The 26617-nt window shown below is 43.2% G+C and overlaps 1 protein-coding gene across 2 annotated transcripts in view; it reads left to right on the top strand.

The window, feature by feature from the left end:
• LOC106581050 (LIM domain kinase 1) overlaps positions 1-26617 on the top strand; it is a 109429-nt gene that overhangs the window by 48873 nt on the left and 33939 nt on the right. Inside the window, exons 1-2 of one of the 2 annotated variants that reach the window (XM_014162742.2) lie at positions 4426-4671; positions 20665-20803. In XM_014162742.2, coding sequence (XP_014018217.2) covers positions 4574-4671; positions 20665-20803 — 237 coding nt within the window. In that variant the 5' untranslated portion in view covers positions 4426-4573. Of the gene's footprint in view, positions 1-4425; positions 4672-20664; positions 20804-26617 lie in introns of those variants that run through there. The other variant, XM_014162741.2, reaches the window with a different exon arrangement.

Here is a 26617-nt window from a genome sequence, read left to right as displayed (position 1 = left end):
CTTGTTTAACATTATCTAGTCTAAATATGGCATGATTCCACCAATTATAATCTTCGGCATCTCATTCAAAGAGGTAATTTTATTATTTACAACACATAACCCGGTCGGGTCGAGCCTCACTAGCCAGATGAAGCTAGCTGGCTGCTTATAACGTTAGCTTTGGGCAACAGGGTTAAGTAGCTGGATAGCTATTTATTTTCATGAACTGAAATTCAATTTCAATAGGTGAACAACAAGTTGGCAATCTAGCTAATACTTACTCACAAGGATTCCTAAATCATTGCTAAGAATAGTGAAAATGACTGCAGTTTCTACTGGTCATTGTTTTCAGGCTGGTTGTATTGGTGCTAGCTAGGTATCAAGCTAAAGCTAGCTAGCTACCCCAGAAGTTGCGGTCTACCAAATAATGCTTTATTACCAACGCGGTATTGTAAACACATCGTTCGTAGCTGGTGTTTGCTTGTTTGCAGACCATTTTGTACATCTTTGACAGTGCTACTGATAGTAGTAGTGGTGCTTGGCTTGCACTTGCAAATTCAGAACATTCTATAATAGAACTGTGTTATTTGACGTGTCAAATTAAAAGCTTATTTAACTCATCAAATAGTGTTATTGTCAAATAGTGTTATTTGACGTGTATCTGTTTTGACACGCAAAGACCCAAAAGGCGTTCCATAGTATGTAGTGAAGCTAATAGCAGTAACGCTGTTACTGTGTAACTCCGGTAGGGCAACATCTGAACAATAGCGCACTTGGTAACGTTAGTATGTACTGGTGCACCACCAGTCGCAAAAGCCAACATCACCCACGACAGAGAACATTTGATTGTCAAGGGCAATGAATTCCATTATCGGAAGGTTTCGCTGGAAGGAGGTCGGGGTGTCTTGAGAGGATCCGGCGACGAGTGTCTAATCTTCCTTTGCTCATCAACAGGGCTGTAGTGGCGCAGGTTGAGAGCTTCAAGTACTGGGCCATACTCAAAACCTATTCCCCCTCAGGAGACTAAAAAGATTTGGCATGGGTCCTCAGATCCTCAAAAGGTTCTACAGCTGCACCATTGAGAGCATCCTGACTGGTTGCATCACTGCCTTGTACGGCAACTGCTCGGCCTCCGATCGCAAGACATTACAGAGGGTAGTGAGTATGGCCCAGTACATCACCGAGTCCAAGCTTCCTGCCATCCAAGACCTCTATACCAGGCGATGTCAGAGGAATGCCCTGAAAATTGTAAAAGACCCCAGACACCCTGGTCATTGACTGTTCTCTCCCCTACCGCATGGCAAGTGGTACCCGAATGCCAAGTCTAGGTCCAAGAGACTTCTAAACAGCTTCTACCCCCAAGCCATAAGACTCCTGAACATCTAATCAAATGGCTACCCAGAGTATTTGCATTGCCCCCCCTCTTTTACGCTGCTGCTTGTCTCTGTTATTATATATGCATAGTCACTAGTGGTTAGAGCGTTGGGACAGTAACCTAAAGGTTGCTGGATCGAATCCCCGAGCTGTCGTTCTGCCCCTGAGCAAGGCAGTTAACCCACTCTTCCCCAGGCGCCGAAGACGTGGATGTCGATTATGGCAGCCCCCCGCACCTCTCTGATTCAGAGGGGTTGTTATAAATGCGGAAGACACATTTCAGTTGAATGCATTCAGTTGTACATCTGACTAGGTATCCCCCTTTCCCTTTAATAACTCTACCTACATGTACAAATTACCTCTTTTTAACTGGTGCCCCTGCACGTTGACTCTGTACCGGTACCCCCTGTATGTAACGACTGTCGTCAGGAATGGACCAAGGCGCAGTGGGTTGAGTGCTCATAATTAACTTTAATGAAAACACTTACAAACAAAACAAAACGATGGACGACGAATACAGACTTGACGGCAAAAGACAGCAATTCAAGAGACAAGCTCCCACAAATCACAAACACAAACACACCCTAATATATAGGACTCTCAATCAAAGGCAACTAGACAACACCTTCCTTCAATTGAGAGTCCACACCCCAATTAACTAAACATAGAAACAGACTAACTGGAAAGAACATAGACTAACAGAGCAGTGACCAAAACCCCCCGGAAACATAAATCAACTACCCTCTACATAATACACACACCCCGAACCACATAAACCAAATACCCTCTGCCACGTCCTGACCAGCCTACACTAACAAAATAACCCTCATACTGATCAGAACGTGACACTGTATATAGCCTCGCTATTGTTATTTTACTGCTGCTCTTTAATTATTTGTTATTTTTATTTCATTTTTTTAGTGGTATTTTTCTTAAAATTGCATTGTTGGTTAAGGGCTTATAAGTAAGCATTTCACTGTAAGGTCTACACATTTCATTTGAAAAGTGATGCATTCACTGTATGTAGCCATATACAGTATTTTTTTATATATATTTATTTTTTATTTCACCTTTATTTAACCAGGTAGATCAGTTGAGAACAAGTTCTCATTTACAACTGTTACCTGGCCAAGATAAAGCAAAGCAGTGTGACACAAACAACACAGAGTTACACATGGGATAAACAAACGTACAGTCAATAACATAATAGAAAAGTCTATATACGGTGTGTACAAACGTAGTAAGATTAGGGAGGTAAGGCAATACATAGGCCATAGTGGCGAAATAATTACAATATTTACAATTACAACAATTTATAACAGCTAGACTCACCTTAAAAGACTGACATCTCTGTGAAAGTGACACACTGTAAAAGGTGAAAATAAAAGCTTTACACATTCAAGCTAAAATGCTTGAAAGCTAACGTCACATAGTAGCATTAGATTACGGTAGCTTTATTCTCTTGTCATCAACTTCACGCTTTGCTCGCAGCTTCTCAAGGCCATGAAGTAATTAAGGAGAGGGAGAGGAGGGGGAGAGAGAGGAGAGAAGGTTAGAGATTGTCTTTGAGAGAGGGGGAGAGAGAGAAAACACTAGAAGTTTTCCTCTGTAAGAGAATCGAACCGTGCACTGCGTGATGCTGTTGGACTATAATTCTGTTAAAGAGCCACACCTCTGCCTGATGCCTGCAGTCTGACAAGTGCCTAGTGACGAGGGGGGTGGGGTGCAGTATGCCAGCAGGGGGTTTAGAGACAAGTGTTCTCTCTAGAACGAGGATTAAAGCTGTTTGCTGCATGGCCTTAGATGTCAGTGTGTTATTTCACATATTACTGAGTATAATTAAGCAATAAGGCCCGAGGGGGTGTGGTATATGGTTCTTAAGCACGATGCAATGCAGAGTGCCTGGACACAGCCCTTAGCCGTGGTATATTGGCCATATATCACAAACCCCCGAGGTGCGTTATTGCTATTATAAACTGTTTACCAATGTAATTACAGCCGTAAAAATAAGTGTTTTGTCATACATGTGGTATACGGTCTGATATGCCACGGCTGTCAGCCAATCAGCATTAAGATCTCGAACCACCCAGTTTATAATGACTCATGTGACATGATCTGTTGTAAATCATAACTGATGGCTAGCACAGCAGATTAAATTCTAAACTACATAATGATGTATTATATAATATGGTATACTGTAACTGTAATGTATGGCTCTGTGGCAACTATTTACGTCACCCAATCTCTTCATTTTAAATTTGTTAGGCTCTATTGTCTCTCCCTCCTGACCATGCCGCTGATGTGAAATTTTTGTATTTTAAAAGTGGGGACTTTTTGCAGGGGGATCAGTAAGGAACTGAGAAGCGTGACGCCTAACCTTGAAACCTGAAGGGAGCAGTGCTAGAACAGTATGCGCATCCTGATAGGACTGTTCTGTGTCCTGCCTATAACACTATCTCTCTCTGCTGCGGTATCTACAAGGTTGTCCCCAGAGGCTCTGAACAAAGAGACACCATTTCCTTTGTAAAGATCACCTGAGTTGTTAGGATTCCTATTAGGACACAGACTCCTCTTCAAGGATCATCTTAATTGGCTAAAGAAAATGTTATGTCCCTCTAAACCCTCACCTGATTCGCTGAGGGGCTTCTGTCTCCTCTCTCCTCCATCCAAAATTGAATACCGGAGTCGCAGGAAAAGGTTGGTAAACTGAAAAGGGAGTGTGTTAGAAGGGTTTTAATCGATTGGAAAATGACCTTTCTGCCTGCCTATGGCATCTTTGAGGAGTAGGAGATGGAAATTAGTAGAGTGAGTTAGGGAGATGGGGGACCCTTTATTGAGTAGTATTGGCTATCCCACTGTGGTTGAATATGAGGAGCTGGTTGTAGTTAACTGACTGAGAAGCCAGTTGTATTTGACTGAGGGGCCAACCGTCTGGCAGACAGAGGGATGAAGGGAGGTCAGACAGGAGGAGCGGGGGATGGGAAAGGCTATGATGTCACAGGGTCACCACCACTCCCAACGGAAGCTGGGAGAGAGAGGGCAGGGACAGGAAACACGTGAGTAAAAAGGAAAAAAGAGGCCCCAGAATGCAGCTGCAGCATGAGAGAAAGAGAAAAAGGTATTCATGGTTGTGACAGTGCTGCTGTGTGGTGGTGTGGTTTAGTAGCAGCAGGTTTCCTCTTTACGCTATAGCCTATCTAGTCAATACGCTGCTGTTAAGATGAGCCTGTTTCCTGACTGTCATAGCAAGGCCTTGTCTCTGAAGGGAGACATGTCACGAAGGGACCAGCGATACAGGAATCGCATTAAGGACAAGAAGTAAGTCCTTTTGTTGGATGGTTGTACATAAAGGCTAGAATGGGAAGTTATATGGGGCAGATTTGTGTGGTCTGTAGTGGACTCATTGGGGTACTTGGTTCCTCTTGGTTGTAGTTTCTGAACTATGTTTCTGAATTTCTACATTTTTTCATTGAAACAACTCGCAGTTTAGTCATGAATACCTTTCACTCGACTAGAGTTGGATGCATTTGTTTACTGAGGGAGAAGTGATAGCAGATAGCATGTTGTTAGCATTGCAGACTTGACAGAAGGGTGGTTTGGGTGGGTCTGTGAAATATGTTAGGCCCGTTACAAGTTTCACTTCCTTATTTTTAAACCTTGTTTTCATGTCTGCTTTTCTCACTTTCGTGACCAGAAATATTGCAGATGGCTTATTCCAGAATTAATTTGATAAATGCTTGTTAGGCTATGTGTTTATGAACTTAGACCATGTCTCTACTGTGTCCCTTTATGTGACAGTATGTGTTTACAATCTCTGTTTGTTTGTCTACCACTCACCCAGTGTGCAGAAGTGTACATTGTTGAGTCTATTACACATGTTGACTGTATTCAGGCTGTCACATTACTGACTCTCCCTCACTCTGCCTGTGTCTCTCTAACTCCCCATATCTGACTTTGATCACAACTCCCTGTCCACCCTAAGCATGATTTCCCAGCCTCTCAGCTGTTTCCAGTGTGTCAGGCCCAGAGAGTACACCACAGTATGAATAAACTAGATCAGGGATGTAGAGAAGCTTTCCTGTGTTCACCGACTCCAGCTTGTGTGTGTGTGTGTGTGTGTGTGTGTGTGTGTGTGTGTGTGTGTGTGTGTGTGTGTGTGTGTGTGTGTGTGTGTGTGTGTGTGTGTGTGTGTGTGCGCGTGCCTGCCTTGTGTGAGTAGTCAGATACTGTAAGCATGTTATCCAGCGACAGCCAGACTATCTTAGGGGAAATTGTTCATCATTTATAAATAGTGGGTCCTATAATCACAAAGCTGTGAATGGGTGTGTTGTCTTCCATGGATTTGGGGGAATACTATGGTGAACTGTAGCTTATGAGTTATTCTTCATGCTTTCACACATTTTCACACATGTTGTGTAAACACTCTTTAGCGTTGTCACTTTCTCATCGTATGATGCAAAATTAATAATACTAGCCAGATTTCTGTATTTTGAAAGTTATATATCTTGAGAACTTGATTGCTGACATGCAAAACATTTTGGGACTATATCAACAATGGACTAATGAAACAAATACCAAAAGATTGTTTTTTGGTGGAGTTTTCCTTTTATGTGTTACTGAGGTAGGGCTAAGTTAGTTGTGGTAGGAATGTTCATAACGGTGATCATTTGCAAGCTGTGTGCAGGAGCTTCCTCATTTGAATCACATCATACACTCTAATCCAACAGGTGCATTCATTTTGAGGTAGACATGAATACTCAGATTAGGAGCTGAAACCTGATCAGATCATAAAATGTACAGTACAATAACCCCTTCTAAAATTGTATTTTTTACATTTTATTTCACCTTTATTTAACCAGGTAGGCCAGTTGAGAACTAGTTCTCATTTACAACTGTGACCTGGCCAAGATAAAGCAAAGCAGTGTGACAAAAACAACAACACAGAGTTACACATAGGGTAAAGAAAAGTACAGTCAATAACACAATAGAAAAATCTATATACAGTGTGTGCAAATGCAGTAAGATTAGGGAGGTAAGGCAATAAATAGGCCATAGTGGCGAAATAATTACAATTTAACATTGACATTGGAGTGATAGATGTGCAGATGATGATGTGCAAGTAGAGATACTGGGGTGCAAAAGAACAAAACAAATATGGTGACGAGGTAGTTGGGTGGGCTATTTACAGATGGGCTGTGTACAGGTGTAGTGATTGGTAAGCTGCTCTGACAGCTGATGCTTAAAGTTAGTGAGGGAGATATAAGTCTCCAGCTTCAGTGATTTTTGCAATTCGTTCCAGTCATTTGCTGCAGAGAACTGGAAGGAAAGGAGGCCAAAGCAGGTGTTGGCTTTGGGGATGACCGGTGAAATATACCTGCTGGAACGCGTGCTATGGGTGGGTGTTGCTATGGTGACCAGTGAGCTGAGAAAAGGTGGGGCTTTACCGAGCAAAGACTTATAGATGACCTGGAGCCAGTGGGTTTGGCGACGAATATGTAGCGAGGGCCAGCCAACGAGAGCATACAGGTCGCAGTGGTGGGTAGTATATGGGGCTTTGGTGACAAAACGGATAGCACTGTGATAGACTAGATCCAATTTGCTGAGTAGAGTGTTGGAGGCTATTTTGTAAATGACATCACCGAAGTCAATGATCGGTAGGATAGCCAGTTTTACGAGGGTATGTTTGGCAGCATGAGTGAAGGAGGCTTTGTTGCGAAATAGGAAGCCGATTCTAGATTCAATTTTGGATTGGAGATGCTTAATGTCAGTCTGGAAGGAGAGTTACAGTCTAACCAGACACCTAGGTATTTGTAGTTGTCCACAAATTCTAAGTCAGAACCGTCCAGAGTAGAGGTCGACCGATTAATCGGAATGGCCGATTAATTAGGGCCGATTTCACGTTTTCATACCAATCGGAAATCGGTATTGTTGGACGCCGATTTGGCCGATTTAAAAAAAAAGTTTGTTTTAATTTATCTTATAAAAAACAATCAATCAATCATAATCTCTAGTTAACTGCACATGATTGATGATATTACTAGTTTATCTACCATGGGCCGAAACGTTGCACTGGAGACCAGACGCGCTGAGCTGGCACAATCCGCCCTGGCTGGATGCCCACTCTCGCATGGCACATGCGGGGGGCTGGCATATAGCGCTCCGGGCTATGAGCGCGTACTGGAGACACCGTGCGCTTCACCGCATAACACGGTGCCTGACCAGTACCACGCTGCTTCCGGTAAGCACGGGGAGTTGGCTCAGGTCTATCGCCTGACTCCGCCAATCTCCCCGTGTGCTCGCTGCCTCTTGGGCTTCCTTGCCAGCCGTGTTCCCGCTTAACGTTGGCTCCCCTCTCCTGCTGCCTCCGCTCTCCTGGCTGCCTCCACCTGTTCCCATGGGAGGCGATCCCTTCCAGCCAGGATCTCCTTCCATGTGTAGGATCCCTTGCCGTCCAGGATATCCTCCCATGACCAGGAGTCCTTTTTGCCACGCTGCTTGGTCCGTTGGTGGTGGGAGGTTCTGTCACGTTGGTTGAAAGGAGAGGACCAAGGTGCAGCGTGGTGAGCGTACATACTCTTTTTATTAGAAAAGACGCCGAACAAAACAATAAACACTACCCAACAAACCATGAAGCTAAAGGCTATGTGCCATTAACAAAGTCAACTTCCCACAACACAAGGAGGGAAAAGGGCTACCTCAGTATGGTTCCCAATCAGAGACAACGATAGACAGCTGTCCCTGATTGAGAACCATACCCGGCCAAAACATAGAAAATAAAGAACATAGAAAAAGGAACATAGAATGCCCACCCTAGTCACACCCTGGCCTACCCAAAATAGAGAATAAAAAACCTCTATATGGCCAGGGCGTGACAACAGTTCTTATCTAGTTGGACAATGGCTAGGTTTGGCAGTTGCAGTTGGGTATTGTTAGGGCTCTGGTTATGGCTATGGCTCAGGGCTAGCTCGCCCGAAAGCTCCTTATAAAATGATCGACTTCAGGAACTCATCTGGTTTGTGGATTTAAAGATTATAGAGAAAATGTGGTGCCAGGTTTATTCCCCCCCCCCGATTTTAGACCGAGGTCAGTGACTGACACACTGTCTCTGTTCTGTCTCCAGAACCAAGGACACACAGCTCAGTTTAATGAAGTATTTTTGCAGACCGACTGCAATGTTCCATTGTTAATCTGAGACGATGACATTTGCAAAGGAAAAGGGACATGTACATGTAGGTTCAAACTGCCGAGCTTTACACTTTTGGCCTCAATAAAAGCCTTTAATCAGACTTTCAGAAATTATATTTCACCTCCCTTATCTCAATGTTATATAGAATGTATTCACTATTTCACTCCTACACTTTTTCATTCACTGTACCAGTTATATCAGTCCAACAGTGTCCAAAATCCAGGACTCAACATGTTTGTATGCTGAACTGAAAAGATAAAGATTTTATTTGACAATTTAAAAACACAATTCTAGCTGTAGAAGTGGATACACTGTATTTGAAATCTTTGAGGATAACACAAAACGTTGTACAATTTACATTTACATTTACGTCATTTAGCAGACGCTCTTATCCAGAGCGACTTACAAATTGGTGCATTCACCTTATGACTTCTATGCATTGTGGTCCTCTGAACAGCGACTATTCACTGATGCTAGGACAGGACCACAGCCAATGTTGTTGGCTCCTGATAGTCTCCATCACACATGTCTTGTTTTTCCCGTGGTTATGGAACACTGGAGAATGAACGGCCATTCTCTTTTTCCAGTCCAGTCCAGTCTGCCCCAGACAGACAGAATGTGCATAGATAGCCGGGCTGAAAGCCAGACAGAGACAGGGCTTAGCGAGCACAAAGGAAACTGCCTCCATCTACACTATTCACCCCCCCCCCCAGCCTACAGCCACCACACGGCTCAACAAAGCTCCGTTACCTGCCATGCCCCTGCTCAATAGACCAATAGACTGCCGGTGCTACAACAAAAACTGTTCACCATTGACAAAAGCGTTCAGCAGCCATCTTAGAACTGAACCTAGCCAACCAGCTACTGTGTTAAAAATGCACAGACTAGCTTTCCCCTGCTCTTTTTGTTCTTGAGAGCTGCAGACAACAAAAACACAGGGATGGCTGAGCCCGGCACTGAGGGGGTTAATGCCGGCTCTTTACTGAGCTTGCAATTTCGAAGGGAGGGGGTTCGACCTGCGTCTGGTTGGCTGTGGGATTTCCTGGGAGGATTTGAAAACACCCAATGGGGAGGGGCCACCAAGATAATGAGATCATGCTTTTTCTTGGGAGTGACATCAAGGGCTGGGGGTCTGGGGAGACAGCAACGAAGGAATGATAAAAGAGATTGGAATGATAATAAAGGGGCGCAGAGAGGGGGGAGTTGGTTGGGATCGTGATAAATGTGTCTCATTTTGTGGGTTGCTCTCTCTCTCTTTCTGCACCAATAATGCACATCCTTACCTCACTACACATCCTTATACTACTTAGTAGTAGGGAAATCCTTACATCCTAACCATCTCACTGTAGAATCTACTCTATTCCCAGCGCGCAAATATTGTTTAAATTATGTTATTATCAGAACTGGTTGTAATCTTCTTGTAATCTGCTGAATTCCCTTTTCCCTGTCTGGTTGGGGAATTGTAACATTTTATTTTGTTCCACTGATGAAGATTTGTAGGAAAACTTGGCCTCCTGCCAGGAATTCCCCCCTCTATCCCTGTCTCGGTATTCCCTTCCAGTGGGAACGTCACTGGCTTGTTGACAAGATGTGAACAGGAGAGGGGTCTCCCTGGTCTCCCTGACGCTGTCGTTTCCTCATCTTGTTTTCCATTGCATACTCTGACGCTCCCTCTTTCTCTCTCTGTATATCTTTCTCTGTCTCTCTCTCGCTCTATATCTCTCTTTCTCTCGCTCTTTATTTCTTCTCTCTATGCATTTCTCCTCTGGCCTCTTCTTTATCTCTCCCTCTCTCTCTCCCTCTCTCTGCCTTCATCTGCCCTCTCACTCTTTCTGTCTCATTCTTTCTCTTTCTCTCACCGCTCTCTCTTTTTCTTTCCCCCCTCTCGTAAGACATAGGTCATATTTCCTCATAGTCACATGCTTGGTGTGGGTTGCAGTCTTGCCAGCAATACCCACTCACAAGAACAACAAGCACTGGATGTAATATAGACACAAATGACATTTTAGATACTAGTCCAGCCGACTGATTAAAAACAAATTGAGAGTGAGAGAGAGAGATGGGAGGCTACATGTATGACACATGATTTCTTGCGTTTTTCGTGATGCTACATCGTAAAAAATATTTAAAACTTAAAATCTTTCAACACCTTGTTGGAGGTTCTCTCCTCTCTTCCTCTCCTCCCCTGCCCAGTACAGAGGGTCCTTCCTGTAGACATAACTCAATTCCTTCAGAGGTGTCTCTGCCCACGTCATACCATGACCTCTGTCTTCCTGACAGAGAGAGAGGGTGGCCAGACTGACATTTTGAAGAGTCCCACCAGAAAGGCTGATTATTAAACAGACAATGTCTTTTGGGTTACGGTGAAGATTCAATAGTTTGCATGGTTGACTCGTGATGTATTTTTTTATCTTTATGAATACATTTTTGTATTGAAATGTCATCTCCAGCAATACTCCATTCAACTCAGTGATGTGAGGGGTTATCAGTGGAGTCAACACATTCTATGTGATCTGACTGCTGCAGTAACAGTAATACAAGAAACATGAAACACAGTTTAAGGTTGTTAAGTTAGAGACTATGGTACTGGTTTAGAGGGTGACCAATACATCACAGTACACAGCTGAGATGGCAGGTTGGTGTTGGAGTTAGTGGTTCTGTGTGGGAAACTTTCCAGCTAGATGTGTCTGTCCCCTGGAGAACTGGGGAAACCACAGAGATCTGTGTGTCTACTCATTCTGAAACTTTTGTGGGTGGGCTTGTGTTACTATCCTTGTGGGTACCGGAAATGTCCCCACAAAGATAGTAAAACATTGAAAATTCTCCCTCATGGGACATTTACCACGAGGACAAATAATCTTTTAAACTTAGAGGTTAGGTTTAGGGTTAGGGTTACAACTAGGGTTAGAGTTAGGTTTAGGGTTATGGTTATGAATACGGTTAGGGTTACGGGTTAGGGAAAATATGATTTTGAATGGATACACTCAAAGAGTGACCTACCGTAGTGACAGGTCAAATTGGCATCATTTTATTATTGTAAACAAACCCAATTATTATATTCATTAATATTTTGCTTTGATACCCATTTGAAACACTGGCAGCAGTTCATCTTGATCAGATATCTGGGTCAAGTGGTTTACATGGTAAATAGACAGGGCTGGCTCCAGGCATAATCAAATCAAATTGTATTAGTCACATGCACTTCACCTTACATTTCACCTTACAGTGAAATGCTTACTTACCAGTCCCTAACCAACAATGCAATTTAATAAAAAATATATGAGTAACAATAAGACATAAAAATAATTAAAAAGCAGCAGTAAAATAACAATAGCGAGACTATACACAGGGTGGTACCTGTACAGAGTCAATGTGTGGGGGCACCGGTTAGTTGATGTAATATGTACATGTAGGTAGAGTTATTAAAGTGACTATGAATAGATGATAACAACAGAGAGTAGCAGAGAGAACAGTCTATGGCTAGGGTGGCTGGAGTCTTCAACAATTTTCAGGGCCTTCCTCTGACACCGCCTGGTGTAGAGGTCCTGGATGGCAGGAAGCTTGGCGCCAGTGATGTACTAGGCCGTACGTACTACCCTTTGTAGTGCCTTGCGGTCGGCGGCCAAGCAGTTGCCATACCAGGCAGTGATGCAACCAGTCGGGATGCTCTCGTTAGTGCAGCTGTAGAAGTTTTTGAAGATCTGAGGACCCATGCCAAATCTTTTCAGTCGTCTGAGGGGGAATAGGTTTTGTCGTGCCCTCTTCACGACTGTCTTGGTGTGCTTTGACCATGTTAGTTTGTTGGTGATGTGGACACCAAGGACCTGCTCCACAACAGCCCCGTCGATGAGAATGGGGGCGTGCTAGGTCCACTCTTTCCTGTAGTCCACAATCATCTCCCTTGTCTTGATTACGTTGAGGGAGAGGTTGTTATCCTGGCACTACACGGCCAGGTCTCTGACCTCCTCCCTATAGGCTGTCTCGTCGTTGTCGTCATCGGCAAACTGATGGTGTTGGAGTCGTGCCTGGCCGTGCAGTCATGAGTGAACAGGGAGTACAGGATGGGGCTGAGTACGCACCCCTGAGGAGTCCCTGTGTTGAGGATCAGCATGGCGGATGTGTTGTTACCTACCCTTACCACCTGGGGGCGGCCCGTCAGGAAGTCCAGGATCCAGTTGCAGAGGGAGGTGTTTAGTCCCAGGGTCCTTAGCTTACTGACCAACCTGCCCTCTAAATACACCTCTGCTGTCTTCAACCAGGATCTCAGCGATCACTGTCTCATTGCCTGCATCCGTAATGGGTCTGCGGTCAAATGACCACCTCTCATCACTGTCAGAAATCAAACCAGATGGAGATCATAAATATATGGGAGAGGTTGAGGGTAGAGGAAGAATTAAAAACAAATAAAATAAAACTATTGTAAAATAGACTGTGTCCATAAAATGTATATAGTATGTATAAGCTGGAAATACAGGCCTATGCATTGTTCACTAGTTTTCTCCATTTGGGGGAGGGGTGGTAAGGTTGGAGGGTAATAAAGAAAAAAAGACAAAGAAAAAATGAATAAAAAAATTATCAAGTAAAATACACCAGGTGCAATTTCAAAATTTGTTTGCGCATCAGCAGTTTTTATCTTGTTATGTCAGTCACTCAATTAGCTGACAATCAGCAATGTACATTTTTAGATTGGTAGTTAGTCTAGCCAGCTATTTATCTTCTAGTAATCATGGCCGAATACCGATGGTGCACATAAGGCATGTGCCCAGGGGCCCTGATCTCCAGGGGGCCCCAATTGATTTTGTTAGTCATTCTCATTCAGATATGATATTAACATGGCATAACTCATGGCAAAATGTGTAGATTTGGGAATTTAGCTTTAAAGGCCCCCACCAGAGGGCAATCTTGCCCTTATTTCAACGGAAATTCCTGTCCTATAACAGAAATTATCGTTTAGGTTCCACCTCCAAAGAATGGCGCAGGTTGCTAATACGTATTCATGAATTGGGGGTGGGAATGTTGTGGTGATTTCCAGGTGGAGTGGAGAAATAACAATAAGGAGGGCACTGACAGCTTTCAGTGTCGACAGCGAGCATGCTAATCTTATCTAGCTAGCTAAAGTTATTTGTTGTTGGTACACCGTATTCAAAATATTTGCCAGCTGGCTAGGCTATGGCTGGTTCTGGAGCTGGATTTGTCATTAGCATTTAGGGGAAACGTTGCCACAGATGGATAGGGGAACCAGTATCTTTGACTTTGCCATTTATTGTTATCTCAAAAGTTTTGTCATGTTCCATAAATTGCGGCCACGAAGCCGCCATAGAAATAGAAAGAATAAGATGAAGCTTTGGTAATATGGATAGCCTAACTGTACTGCCTAACAGTGCGAAAAAAGTATGAAAATGTATGCATATGAGCGTCTGGATAAGAGCGTCTGCTTAATGACTAAAATGTAAATGTAACTATTAAACGGTTTGGACTAGAGATGCATTTTTCTACATTGTAATAGACACATTGCAACCTTTAGTAGACTGCTGGCAGGCTATTAGACTGCGCTGAAGCAATGCCAAGTCAGCCTGTGCTCATGCCATGGTTCTCACAACTAGGGGAAGTGAAATAATAGGCTACACGCTGCAAATTATATGTAACAAAACTCTGAGCGCGTCTGACACGAAACGAAACACCAATACAAATGTAACAACAGCACAAAATAGATAAACAAGTTTGTGGAATTTTATTTTGCGGGTGCCTTTTCATTATAGGATAGACACTTGTGATTTCTAGCTGCACCAATCAAAGCAGTGGAGCGTAGGCAAAACCATTCACCTTGGGGCGACGGGGGGAGCGGGGGTTACAAAATTCAATCTTATATACAATTTTAACATTTATAAAATAGTCATATATTTTTTTTATACAGACTAGCAAAACATTTTTGTGAAACTTGACAAATTATCCAATGGATTATAAGGATTTGCTGGTAAAAAAGTGGAGGTGCAAAAACATAAGTTTGCACCCCCTATTTTAATTTGCTCAATGGCTCAGGCATCTACCGTGAAAAGCAGTTTGACTCAGCCAAAGATGATCTATTTTACCTTTATTTAACTAGGCAAGTCAGTTAAGAACAAATCCTTATTTTCAATGACAGCCTAGGAACAGTGGGTTAGTCAGCTCGGGGATTCGAACTTGCAACCACTAAGCTACGCTGCCACCCCTATTACATTGCTCAGTTCAGTCACGACTCAAGAAGAGGAAGGACTTTGCAGGTGTTTCTGATATTAGCACAACATATCATAGAGGAAACACACATCATTGACATGGGAAATTTCTGAAGTTACCACTTCGGATTTCCCACTTCAACCCCAAATATATACTCTGACTAAAACGATGACTTATTGACTTAAATCGTTGTGCATCATCATGGGTAAGAATGGGCATTGTCTTTCAGCTCTTGTGGATGTTTAAAACTGATACAAAGTCTTGCCACCCCATGGCAAAATGAGTAGAATTGCAATGTTATTATTAAATTGCTATATTTTCTCTCCACCATGGAAAAACATGGAAAATTACAGAAAATGTACTTTTATTTTTTTCTCTCCGCTGTCAAGAGAGGGGCCACTAAAATGTTTTGCAGAGAGGTGACAAATCTCACTTAGGGCCCCCAAAAGGCTAGAACCGGCCCTGTAAATAAGATACACAGCAGGCAGTTCAAAGATAATTACAGTATACAAACATCAAGATAATGAAATAATCTCAGAATCTAATGTCTCTACATAAGAGCATCACTGTGATCATAGAGTCAATGCTAGGCAAAGAATTTGGTGAACTATGTTGATTACACAGTGTGTTTTACATCAAAATCAATATTTCTTCTATATATACAGCATATCTAAAGTGAATGGATGCTGGGGGGGGGTCAAGGAGAGTGGAGTGGAATTTTATTACAAGGCACTTTGGCTGATTCCATTTGGCAATAGAGGGGTTAGAGAGGGGTTTCCAGATTTTTTGACTCCCTCCACCTCTCCTCTCCCCCTTCTTTGGATGTTTCTAGGCCCCTAGATAGTTGCAGCTGGGTGTCTGACATCTCAGAACCTGGGATCTTTCCTAGTTATTGTCTGTTCACTTCTGGAATAGTCATTTGTCTGCCTTTTTGTTTATTTCTCTTTCCATCCTTCCACTCCTCCCTCAGCTCATCCATCCTTTCACTGCCTCCCTCTCTCCCTCCCCCTCTCTCCCACCTCACCCTCGCGAGGGGGGAGCAGGCACAGGACGTACTGGGCTATGGAGGCGCACTCGAGGGAGAGTGCGAGAGGCAGGCACATGCTCACCACGATAAGCACGGGGAGTTGGCTCAGGTCTCACGCCTGGCCCCGCCAAACTAACCATGTGCCCCCCCCTCAAAAAAATTGGGGGCTGCCTCTTGTTCTTCCCCGGTAGGCTATGATACCTGTCCAATACCTGTCCCCAAGTCCAGTTTCTCCTTTCACTCCACTCCTCCATAGACCAGGTATCCATCTCCGCCCGGGCACGCTGCTTGATCCAATTGTGGTGGGTAGTTCTGTAACGGGCTTCGTATAGAGGGGACCAAGGCGCAGCGTGTTGAGTGCTCATAATAACGTTTATTTAAACTCAGAACACAGTTCTGTCAGGTACTTGAAGTCTACACAGAACACAACTAAACAGAATTCAACTGCTCACAAACACAATAGAAAAACCCCAACTTAAATATGATCTCCAATTAGAGACAACGCGAACCAGCTGCCTCTAATTGGAGATCATCCCAAAAACCTCCAACATAGAAATAGAATACTAGAACAAAAACATAGAAATAGAAAACATAGACAAACCACCCAAAACACCCCCTGTCACGCCATGACCTACTCTACTATAGAAAATGACATCTTACTAGGGTCAGGACGTGACATCAAGTAAAAACCCATCTATCCCTTTTCTTCCATCCTTTTGGCATAGCTCATCTCCCTGCCTCTACCTTCCTCTTTCTCTACCTCATTTAAGCATTGCGCCTCCTCTCCCTGTCCCGGCATATCCTTTCCTTCTCCTATCTCTTTCCGCAGAGCTAAACCTCTTTTTTTCTCCTCTCTCATCTCATGCTTAACTCTATCCTTATGTGTTCTCTTTTTTTCTTATCTCTTTTCTCTCTCAATGCTTTCAGCGAGCCCTGCATTTAGCTTACTCTGTGCTGCGTGGGAAAGAAAAAGGCATGACCATTTCATATGAATGAGGTCTGCCTTGTTGTTCATATCAGTATCATATCCAATAAACCCTTTTCTCTGTAACCATTCCTGTGGTTAACATCAGCATTTGCTCTCAGAGTATTTTGGTTATGTGTATCTGACGTGCAGCCCTTAATCTCATTCTGGTCTTCACCACAGACCATTTTGCATTACTCATCTCACATTATCACGTCTATATTTACCATTGTGTTTTCTTTGTGGTGGATGGTGGGCCACTGGTCCTGTTCAGTGATTCATGTTCAGCCTGTAGATATATGGGTCATGACTGTGAGTAGCATGCTATAGTGTTTGTGTTATGTTGTTACTCTTGTCAGTTATTATTTTGGGTCACCAGCTTTGTCCGGCAATATCGGCTACTGTACGCTACAAGTGCAACAGTTTTGTGTGGGTATAGGAAGTAGTAGTACTGAACTCAGGGCAAGCTCTTAGTCATCCAGCGGGGTATTTGGTACAATGGGTTAGAGAGTCTCCCTCTGAATCTTTCAAAATGTTAATCCTCTTATGTGCCCCCTGTAACGCAAACACGCACCGGCATGCATGGTACACACACACACATACACACAGGCATGAATGTGCACACACACACACACACACACAAACACATACATAGGCATGGACATACACACACACACACACACACACACACACACACACACACACACACACACACACACACACACACACACACACACACACAGGCACAAATCCACCAAAGGTCGCTCCAGACAGACCCTGTCAAAGGGTATCTCACAAACACATACACTCACACTTTCACTCGCATGTAATCCTACTACTATTGCCTGCTACTGTGGGTAACATCAAACTATATTAGGAGAACTAACTGTTTAGTCATATGGTATTCTGTTACAGTACAGTTCAGCGCTACATGCCCTTCCCTGATAAGGTGACTTCAGCTTGGATTTAGCTCGAGAGCATTGAAGCCCTGTGTGGACTGATATGCCTGCTGTGTAAATTGCAGGCCCAGGTATGACTTTGACTCTGCAGAGGGGGAGGTGTAGCTGGAAGACAAGAATGCTGACTAAGTAGAGTAGTGTGTTTGTGTCCTCTGGCTACCCTTGACCCAGTTCTTCTGCCTCCTATCATCACACCACATGCTCAGCATACTGCATGCAGCAGGATCAGGGTGTAGTAGTGGGAGCTCTGTCTTTAAAGTTACACTGAGATGTTCACTATGTGAGCACATGTGCATATCAGAAAGAGGGAGGTTTAGTGTGTGTACGTGTGTGATTCTGCATGGGCGCATGCATGTGTGTGACCTGGCTTGACTTAAAGAAGTCTGATAACTGCTGAAACCCATTGGAATTGACCTGCCCTCTCCTCCAGTGCCTGCTCAGCCTGTTCCACTCACTTACCCCCATCAGCCTCTGTCTATGTCCTCATCCTCATTTCCCTCTCCCTAGGCCTCCCTCCCAACAGTTCCCAGGCCCCTAAACTGAATCTGTTTATATTACACCCCATACCCTTACCCCACTGCCCCATTCCCTTTTCCCTCCTAGGCCTCTGGTCTGGATGTTCTATAGCCCAGCAGAGAGGCAGCAGATGGGGATTGATGACCAAAAGTCCCCCTGACTCCCCCAGGTCTGTTCCTATTGATCCCTGGCTGTCTGGCAGAGGACGGACTAGGAGGGCTGATGGACGATGGTCCACTGGGATGGAGTGGAGACACTCATTTAGTCATGGATGTCTCACACAGATGACCTTTTCAGACTATCACTTTGTCCTATACAGCATGGTCCCAGCCAGTAATCATCCCAGTAGGCTATAGCTAGGCTCAACTTGTCTCAGCTCATTTCTATGAAAAGGGTAATGCACAGAGCAGTCTCAAACTCCTGTCCTCATTTCAAGATCTCAGCGAAGGAGAGCTGATGTCATTTGTTTGTCTTATTTCAACATAGAGCCTAGCTGGAACAGAAATGGGGAAGCGGGTAGCCTAGTGGTTAGAGCGTTGGGCCAGTAACAGAAAGGTTGCTGGACTGAATCCCCGAGCTGACAAGGTACAAACCTGTCACTCTGCCCCTGAACAAGGCAGTTAACCCACTGTTCCCTGATAGGCCGTCATTGTAAATAAACATTTGTTCTTAACTGACTTGCCTAGTTAAATAAAGGTTTTTAAAAAATTGAAGTGGTTTTGTTGTGGTTTAGAATAGCCAACAAAACTACTTCCTCTGGAACTTGTTTTATCTTGATTCATGGTTGCAGAGAGGTGGAAAGCTGACAACCACCCTGAGCTAGATCAATGTTGTGTCATCTATCTGGTATGTTCAGTATCGTGCGTGTCTGTGTGTGCGCGTGTTTGTCAGTGGAGGCTGGTGGGAGAAGCTATAGGAGGACGTGCTCATTGTAATGGCTTGAATGGAGTCAACACGTTGTTTCCATGTGTTTTCTGTGTTTAGAACCCTTCCATTCATTCCATTCCAGCCATTACAATGAGTATGTCCTCCTATAGTTTCTAACATCAGCCTCCTCTGGTGTGTGTGTCTCTGTGATTATTGACTGTGTTGTCATCTGTGTTGTCATCTCCTCTCCCCTTCACTCCTCAGTCCTCAGCCTGTCTATCAGCCAATGATCTCTATCTGCCTGACATCACTACCCAATCATTCAGCTCTGTCCTCTCCTTGAGAGAGATATCTCACTATCAGCTCTCTTAATCCACTGTTACTGACAGCGATAAGTCCATTCCTTAAGATCTCCACATGCAGATAGCCCCTTATGTCTATGATATAATTAAGTAATAAGGCCCGAGGGGGTGTCGTATATGGCCTATATACAATGACTATGGGCTGTTCTTATGCACAACGCAACACAGAGTACCTGGATGCAGCCCTTAGCCATGGTATATTGACCATATACCACAAACCCCTGAGGTGCCTTATTGCTATTATAAACTGGTTACCAACGTATTTCGAGCAGTAAAAATACACGTGTTGACTTACCGATGGTATACGCATTCAGGGCTTGAACCACCCAGTTTATAAACGTGGTTATATATCTGAGATGTTTTGTTCTAAGTCAAATGGTTTTGCAACGTATACAATCACTTTGCAATTGTGTGGATCAAAAGCCACTGGAGTAACAACCATGTCGTTATAGTTGGATGTTGTGTTTGGACAGCATTGACATGTGAAGGTGTCATTCATCATATCCTTGTTGTTTCAACACCTTTATTAGTCACAGTGTTGGGTTTGTCTGTGTTCTCACTTTGGTCTAAGACCTAATGTATGTGGAAGTGTTGCTTTAGTCTTAGTGGTTAACGCGTCATGGATCTGAAAGTGATGAAACTTAAATGTCCTTATCTGTTGCATTACCTTCAGTAAGACACATCTGGTTTAGCCTCATGATGGGCTAAATATAATGGGGAACTATATAAAAATGTATATATATTTTTTAAATACAATTTATTTTTCATTTCTACTTCATCTTTTGAATAATTTTTATGATTTTCTGATTCCATCTCTTCAGTTTGTGTTAAAAATATATTTTTCTTTGGTCAGCCAGCCATTGGTTAGGCCTTCAGAAGCTGTAAAGAAGGCCTCTGCCATTCAATTGTATTAGAGCAGAAATGTGGAGTTACCCAATAGTGAGCAGTAGCCTAATTTTCCCATGCTTTTGTTGTAGTGTGTGTGACAATGGTGGCGACTGTAGGAGGTGTTATCGAGGATGATGTGGTGGCTAATTAGTTTTCAAGACTAACTTTCAACAATCAGTTAAATGTTGTGCGGAGGGGGAGGCCAAACCCTGCACTGTCTACTCTTCAGCACCGACAAGACGTCAACCTGGGCCAGTACTGTTTTCAAAGACCTAGCCAGTTTTACGAAGTCAGCTGTGCTTAAAATTACTCTCTCTCTCCTTGTTCAGATGCTGTGAATGCAGTGCCTCCCTGTCCCACTGGTACTATGAGAAGGAGGGCCGGCTCTTCTGCAAGAAGGATTACTGGGCCAAGTTCGGAGAGCTGTGCCATGGATGCAATGACCCCATCACCACTGGACTGATCATGGTAACATAGTCTACTGCCACAAAGAGCACAGTAACTAGATCCTCCTGACTAGAGTACTAGAGATCACTCTCCTCTCTGTCTTCACCAGTCAATCTCTCCAATCAGCTTGATACGACACTCCTGTTACAGTCTGTCGGATATGGTTTCCGCAACAACATCCACACAGAAACACTGGTCTCCACTTTACAGTACCTGTAATTAGACAGTATGCCTTACACATCACTGTAAGCTTTACAGGGAGAGGCATTAACTGTTGTTTCAGTAAAGAGAACAGTCTGAGAGGAGAGGTGTGAAAGGACATGTGGGTCAGTGGAGGATGGACATGAGATCTGCCCTTCTCTGATAAATGGTGTTGGGTTGGTGTGGAATGGATTGAATAACTTCACTAGTCACTAGGGCAGGGCTCGCAAGTGATTTTTTTTGGTCCCGCAAAGTCTTAAGAGTAAAAAGAGATCTATATATATATAAATCACTTGTGAGCCCGCCTGTATATACAGCTCTGGAAAAAATGTAAAGACCACTGCAAAATTATCCGTTTCTCTGGTTTTACTATTTATAGGTATGTGTTTGGGTAAAATGAAAATGTTTGTTTTATTCTATAAACTACTGACAACATTTCTCCCAAATTCCAAATAAAAATATTGTCATTTAGAGCATTTATTTGCAGAAAATGACAACTGGTCAAAATAACAAAAAAGATGCAGTGTTGTCAGACCTTGAATAATGCAATGAAAATAAGTTCATATTCATTTTTAAACAACACAATACTAATGTTTTAACTTAGGAAGAGTTCATAAATCAATATTTGGTGGAATAACCCTGATTTTCAATCACAACTTTCATGCGTCTTGGCATGCTCTCCACCAGTCTTTCACATTGATGTTGGGTGACTTTATGCCACTCCTGGCGCAAACATTCAAGCAGCTCGGCTTTGTTTGATGGCTTGTGACCATCCATCTTTCTCTTGATCACATTCCTAGAGATTTTCAATGGGGTTCAGGTCTGGAGATTGGGCTGGCCATGACAGGGTCTTGATCTGGTGGTCCTCCATCCACACCTTGCTTGACTTGGCTGTGTGGCATGGTGTCACGACTTCCGCCGAAGTCGGTCCCTCTTCTTGTTCGGGCGGCGTTCGGGGGTTGACGTCACCGGCCTTCTAGCCATCGCCGATCCACTTTTCATTTTCCATTTGTTTTGTCTTTGTTTTACACACCTGGTTTCAATTCCCCAATTACATGTTCATTATTTAGCCCTCTGTTTTCCCCATGGTTTTTGTGAGTGATTGTTTTATTGTAAGTTCGGTCCGATGTTTGTGGGCTTGGTATTACTTCATGTATTTGGAAATTTTGAGTAAAGTTCATTGTGTTACTCATCTCTGCTGTCCTGCGCCTGACTCCTCTGCACCAGCTACATCCAGAACCTTACACATGGAGCATTGTCTTGCTGACGACGCTGGGCCAATTGTGCACCGCCCTATGGGACTCCCAATCACAGCGGGATGTGATACAGCCTGAATTCGAACCAGGGACTGTAACGACGCCTCTTGCACTGAGATGCAGTGCATTAGAACGCTGCGCCACTCAGGAGCCAGTTCCCCTACTCTGCGACTCTCAAAGACATGGTGGTTGGAACCAAAAATCTCGAATTTGGACTATCAGACCAAAAGACAGATTTCCACCAGTCTAATGGCCATTGCTTGTGTTTCTTGGCCCAAGCAAGTCTCTTCTTCTTATTGTTGTCCTCTAGTAGTGGTTTCTTTGCAGCAATTCGACCATGAAGGCTTGATTCAAGCAGTCACATCTGAACAGTTGATGTTGAGATGTGTCTGTTACTTGAACTCTGTGAAGCATTTATTTGGGCTGCAATTTCTGAGGCTCGTAACTCTAATGAATTTATCCTCTGCAGCAGAGGTAACTCTGGGTCTTCCTTTCCTGTGGCGGTCCTCATGAGAGCCAGTTTCATCATAGCGCTTGATGGTTTTTGCGACTGCACTTGAAGAAACGTTCAAAGTTCTTGACATTTTCCGCATTTACTGACCTTCATGTCTTAAAGTAATGATGGACTGTCATTTGTCTTTGCTTATTTGAGCTGTTCTTGCCATAATATGGACTTGGTCTTTTACCAAATAGGGCTATCTTCTGTATACCACCTCTACCTTGTCACAATACAACTGATTGGCACAAATGCATTAAAAAGGAAAGCAATTCCACAAATTAACTTTTAACAAGGCACACCTGTTAATTGAAATGCATTCCATGTGACTACCTCATGAAGCTATCATTCTACAATGTAGAAAATAGTGAAAATAAGAAAATCCCTGGAATGAGTAGGTGTGTCCAAACCTTTGACTGGTACTGTATATAAACTCAGCAAAAAAAGAAACGTCCCTTTTTCAGGACCCTGTCTTTCAAAGATAATTCGTAGAAATCCAAATAACTTCACAGATCTTCATTGTGAAGGGTTTAAACACTGTTTCCCATGCTTGTTCAATGAACCATAAACAATTAATGAACATGCACCTGTGGAACGGTCGTTAAGACACTAACAGCTTACAGACGGTAGGCAATTAAGGTCACAGTTATGAAAACTTAGGACACTGAAGAGGCCTTTCTACTGAATCTGAAAAACACCAAAAGAAAGATGCCCAGGGTCCTTGCTCATCTGCGTGAACGTGCCTTAGGCATGCTGCAAGGAGGCATGAGGACTGCAGATGTGGCCAGGGCAATAAATTGCAATGTCCGTACTGTGAGACGCCTGAGACAGCGCTATAGGGAGACAGGACGGACAGCTGATCGTCCTCGCAGTGGCAGATCACGTGTAACAACACCTGCACAGGATCGGTTGTAAGACTGAGGGCTTGTAGGCCTGTTGTAAGGCAGGTCCTCACCAGACATCACCGGCAACAACGTTGCCTATGGGCACAAACCCACCGTCGCTGGACCAGACAGGACTGGCAAAAAGTGCTCTTCACTGACGAGTCGCGGTTTTGTCCCACCAGGGATGCTGGTCGGATTCGCGTTTATCATCGAAGGAATGAGCGTTACACCGAGGCCTGTACTCTGGAGCGGGATCGATTTGGAGGTGGAGGGTCCATCATGGTCTGGGGTGGTGTGTCACAGCATCATCGGACTGAGCTTGTTGTCATTGCAGGCAATCTCAACGCTGTGTGTTACAGGGAAGACATCCTCCTCCCTCATGTGGTACCCTTCCTGCAGGCTCATCCTGACATGACCCTCCAGCATGACAATGCCACCAGCCAGACTGCTCATTCTGTGTGTGTTTTCCTGCAAGACAGGAATGTCAGTGTTCTGCCATGGCCAGCGAAGAGTCCGGATCTCAATCCCATTGAGCTCGTCTGGGACCTGTTGGATCGGAGGGTGAGTGCTAGGGCCATTCCCCCCAGAAATTTCCGGGAACTTGCCTTGGTGGAAGAGTAGGGTAACATCTCACAGCAAGAACTAGCAAATCTGGTGCAGTCCATGAGGAGGAGACTGCACTGCAGTACTTAATGCAGCTGGTGGCCACACCAGATACTGACTGGTACTTTTGATTTTGACCCCCCCTTTGTTCAGGGACACATTATTCCATTTCTGTTAGTCACATGTCTTTGGAACTTGTTCCCGTTTATGTCTCGGTTGTTGAATCTTGTTATGTTCATACAAATATTTACACATGTTAAGTTTGCTGAAAATAAACGCAGTTGACAGTGAGAGGACGTTTCTTTTTTTGCTGAGTTTATATCTTTTTACTCTTTAAACTATAATTTGGGGAAGGATTTATTTTTATATTTTTAAAGACTAAATCACCAAGAATTCAGTTTAAAAATATTTTTATTCATAAAATCTGTTCCCAAATATTACTACAAATAAAAAGAGAGACGTGATTGTGCCTCAATGTAATCAAGGTATGAAATGTTTGTTATTTTATGTTATTTTAAAGTACAATATATTTTTGGGCTTACTTGTGGTCAATTTGCTGGGTACAAATGTTTATAATTATGTTTCGGCACCCGACCATCTGCTCAGGCAAAAATTGTGGCTTAATCTAGTTGCCTACCCCTGCACTAGTGGGAGTGCATTCATGTTTTGTTGATGATAATTTCAAGCACTTTCAATGCTCAACCAAAATGATTCCACACTTTGCAATATACTTTAACTGCATTGCTGTTCATTCACCTCTGATTTTCTTTACATAGGTATTTTTCATTGGTAATCACTAGCTTCTAGTATTCACCACAGTTTCCTAGTACATAGCCAAATATGAATTATCAATAGACAGATTAAAGCTTCCGCTAAGAGTTCTTGGAAATATATCAAAGTCTACATTGTGAAAAGTCCACGCGTGAGTGTAGCCTGTGAGAAATAATCTTAATTGTGCGGTAACCATTTCTATTCTCCCCACCAGTAGCATGTCACACTTTGAAATGTGGTATTTTACCATCAAGCCATTTGAAGTGGGATTTCGCCTGGTTTCTCTCTTTAGTATGTCAAAAAGGACTTAATCCATGTTTATGAGCTGTGGTATGCTCAGTATGCCATCAGGGTTTCCAGCCCAGGTAGATAAAAATGTAAATAGGAATTTTGTATTGCAAATCAGCCGTAGGCAGGCGGCATAGGCAGCGCATGAGTTTTACATTTGGGAAGCTAATTCTCACCATGAAAATGCACCTTTAGAATGAAGCATTCCAGAGTTATGTTAGATAGCCTATTATGCCTAATGTGATGAGTAGATTGGATAGTCATAATTTAGGCTATTAATGCAACTCAATAACTGTTTGCAAAAAAGAGAGCGTAGAGTAGGCCTAGGCTATAGTGCCTTCAGAAAGTATTCATACACACAATAATGACTAAGTTAAAACGTGTTTTTAGAAATGTAGCAAATTTATTGTAAATGAAATACACAAATATCCAATTTAAATAAGTACTCACACCCCTGCGTCAATACTTTGTAGAAGCACCTTTGGTAGCTATTACAGCTGTGAGTCTTTCTGGGTAAGTCGCTAAGAGCTTTCCACACCTGGATTGTGCAATGTTTGTCCATTTATTCTTTTCAAAATTCCTCAAGCTCTGTCAAATTGGTTGTTGATCATTGCTAGACAGCCATTTCCAAGTCTTGCCATGGATTTTCAAGTAGATTTAAGTCAAAACTGTAACTCGGCCACTCAGGAACATTCACTGTATTTTTGGTAAGCAACTCCAGTTTAGATTTGGCCTTGTGTTTTAGGTTATTATCCTGCTGAAAGGTGAATTAATCTCCAAGTGTCACGTCCTGACCAGTAAAGGGGTCATTTGTAATTGTAGTATGGTCAGGGCGTGGTAGGGGGTGTTTGTTTTGTGTGTTTGGGGGTTTTTTGGTTCAAGGGGATTTTGGTTCTAGTTTTCTATGTCTATGTTTATTTTTCTATGTGTGGCCAGGTATGGCTTCCAATCAGAGGCAGGTGTCTTTCATTGTCTCTGATTGGAAGCCATACTTAGGCAGCCTGTTTTTCCTCTGTTTTTGTTGGTGGTTGTTTTCTGTATAGCCGTGTGCCTTACAGAACTGTTTCGTCGTTTGTTTACAGTGGGGGGGGGGGGGAAGTATTTGATCCCCTGCTGATTTTGTATGTTTGCCCACTGATAAAGAAAGGATCAGTCTATAATTTTAATGGTAGGTTTATTTGAACAGTGAGAGACAGAATAACAACAAAAATATCCAGAAAAACGCATGTCAAAAATGTTATAAATTGATTAGCATTTTAATGAGGGAAGTAAGTATTTGACCCCCTCTCAATCAGAAAGATTTCTAGCTCCCAGGTATATTTTATACAGGTAACGA

The sequence above is a fragment of the Salmo salar genome, chromosome ssa20 (genome assembly GCF_905237065.1).
Source record: "Salmo salar chromosome ssa20, Ssal_v3.1, whole genome shotgun sequence".
In the NCBI taxonomy this organism is placed as follows: Eukaryota; Metazoa; Chordata; class Actinopteri; order Salmoniformes; family Salmonidae; genus Salmo; species Salmo salar.
This window is presented reverse-complemented; position numbering and strand designations above follow the sequence as displayed.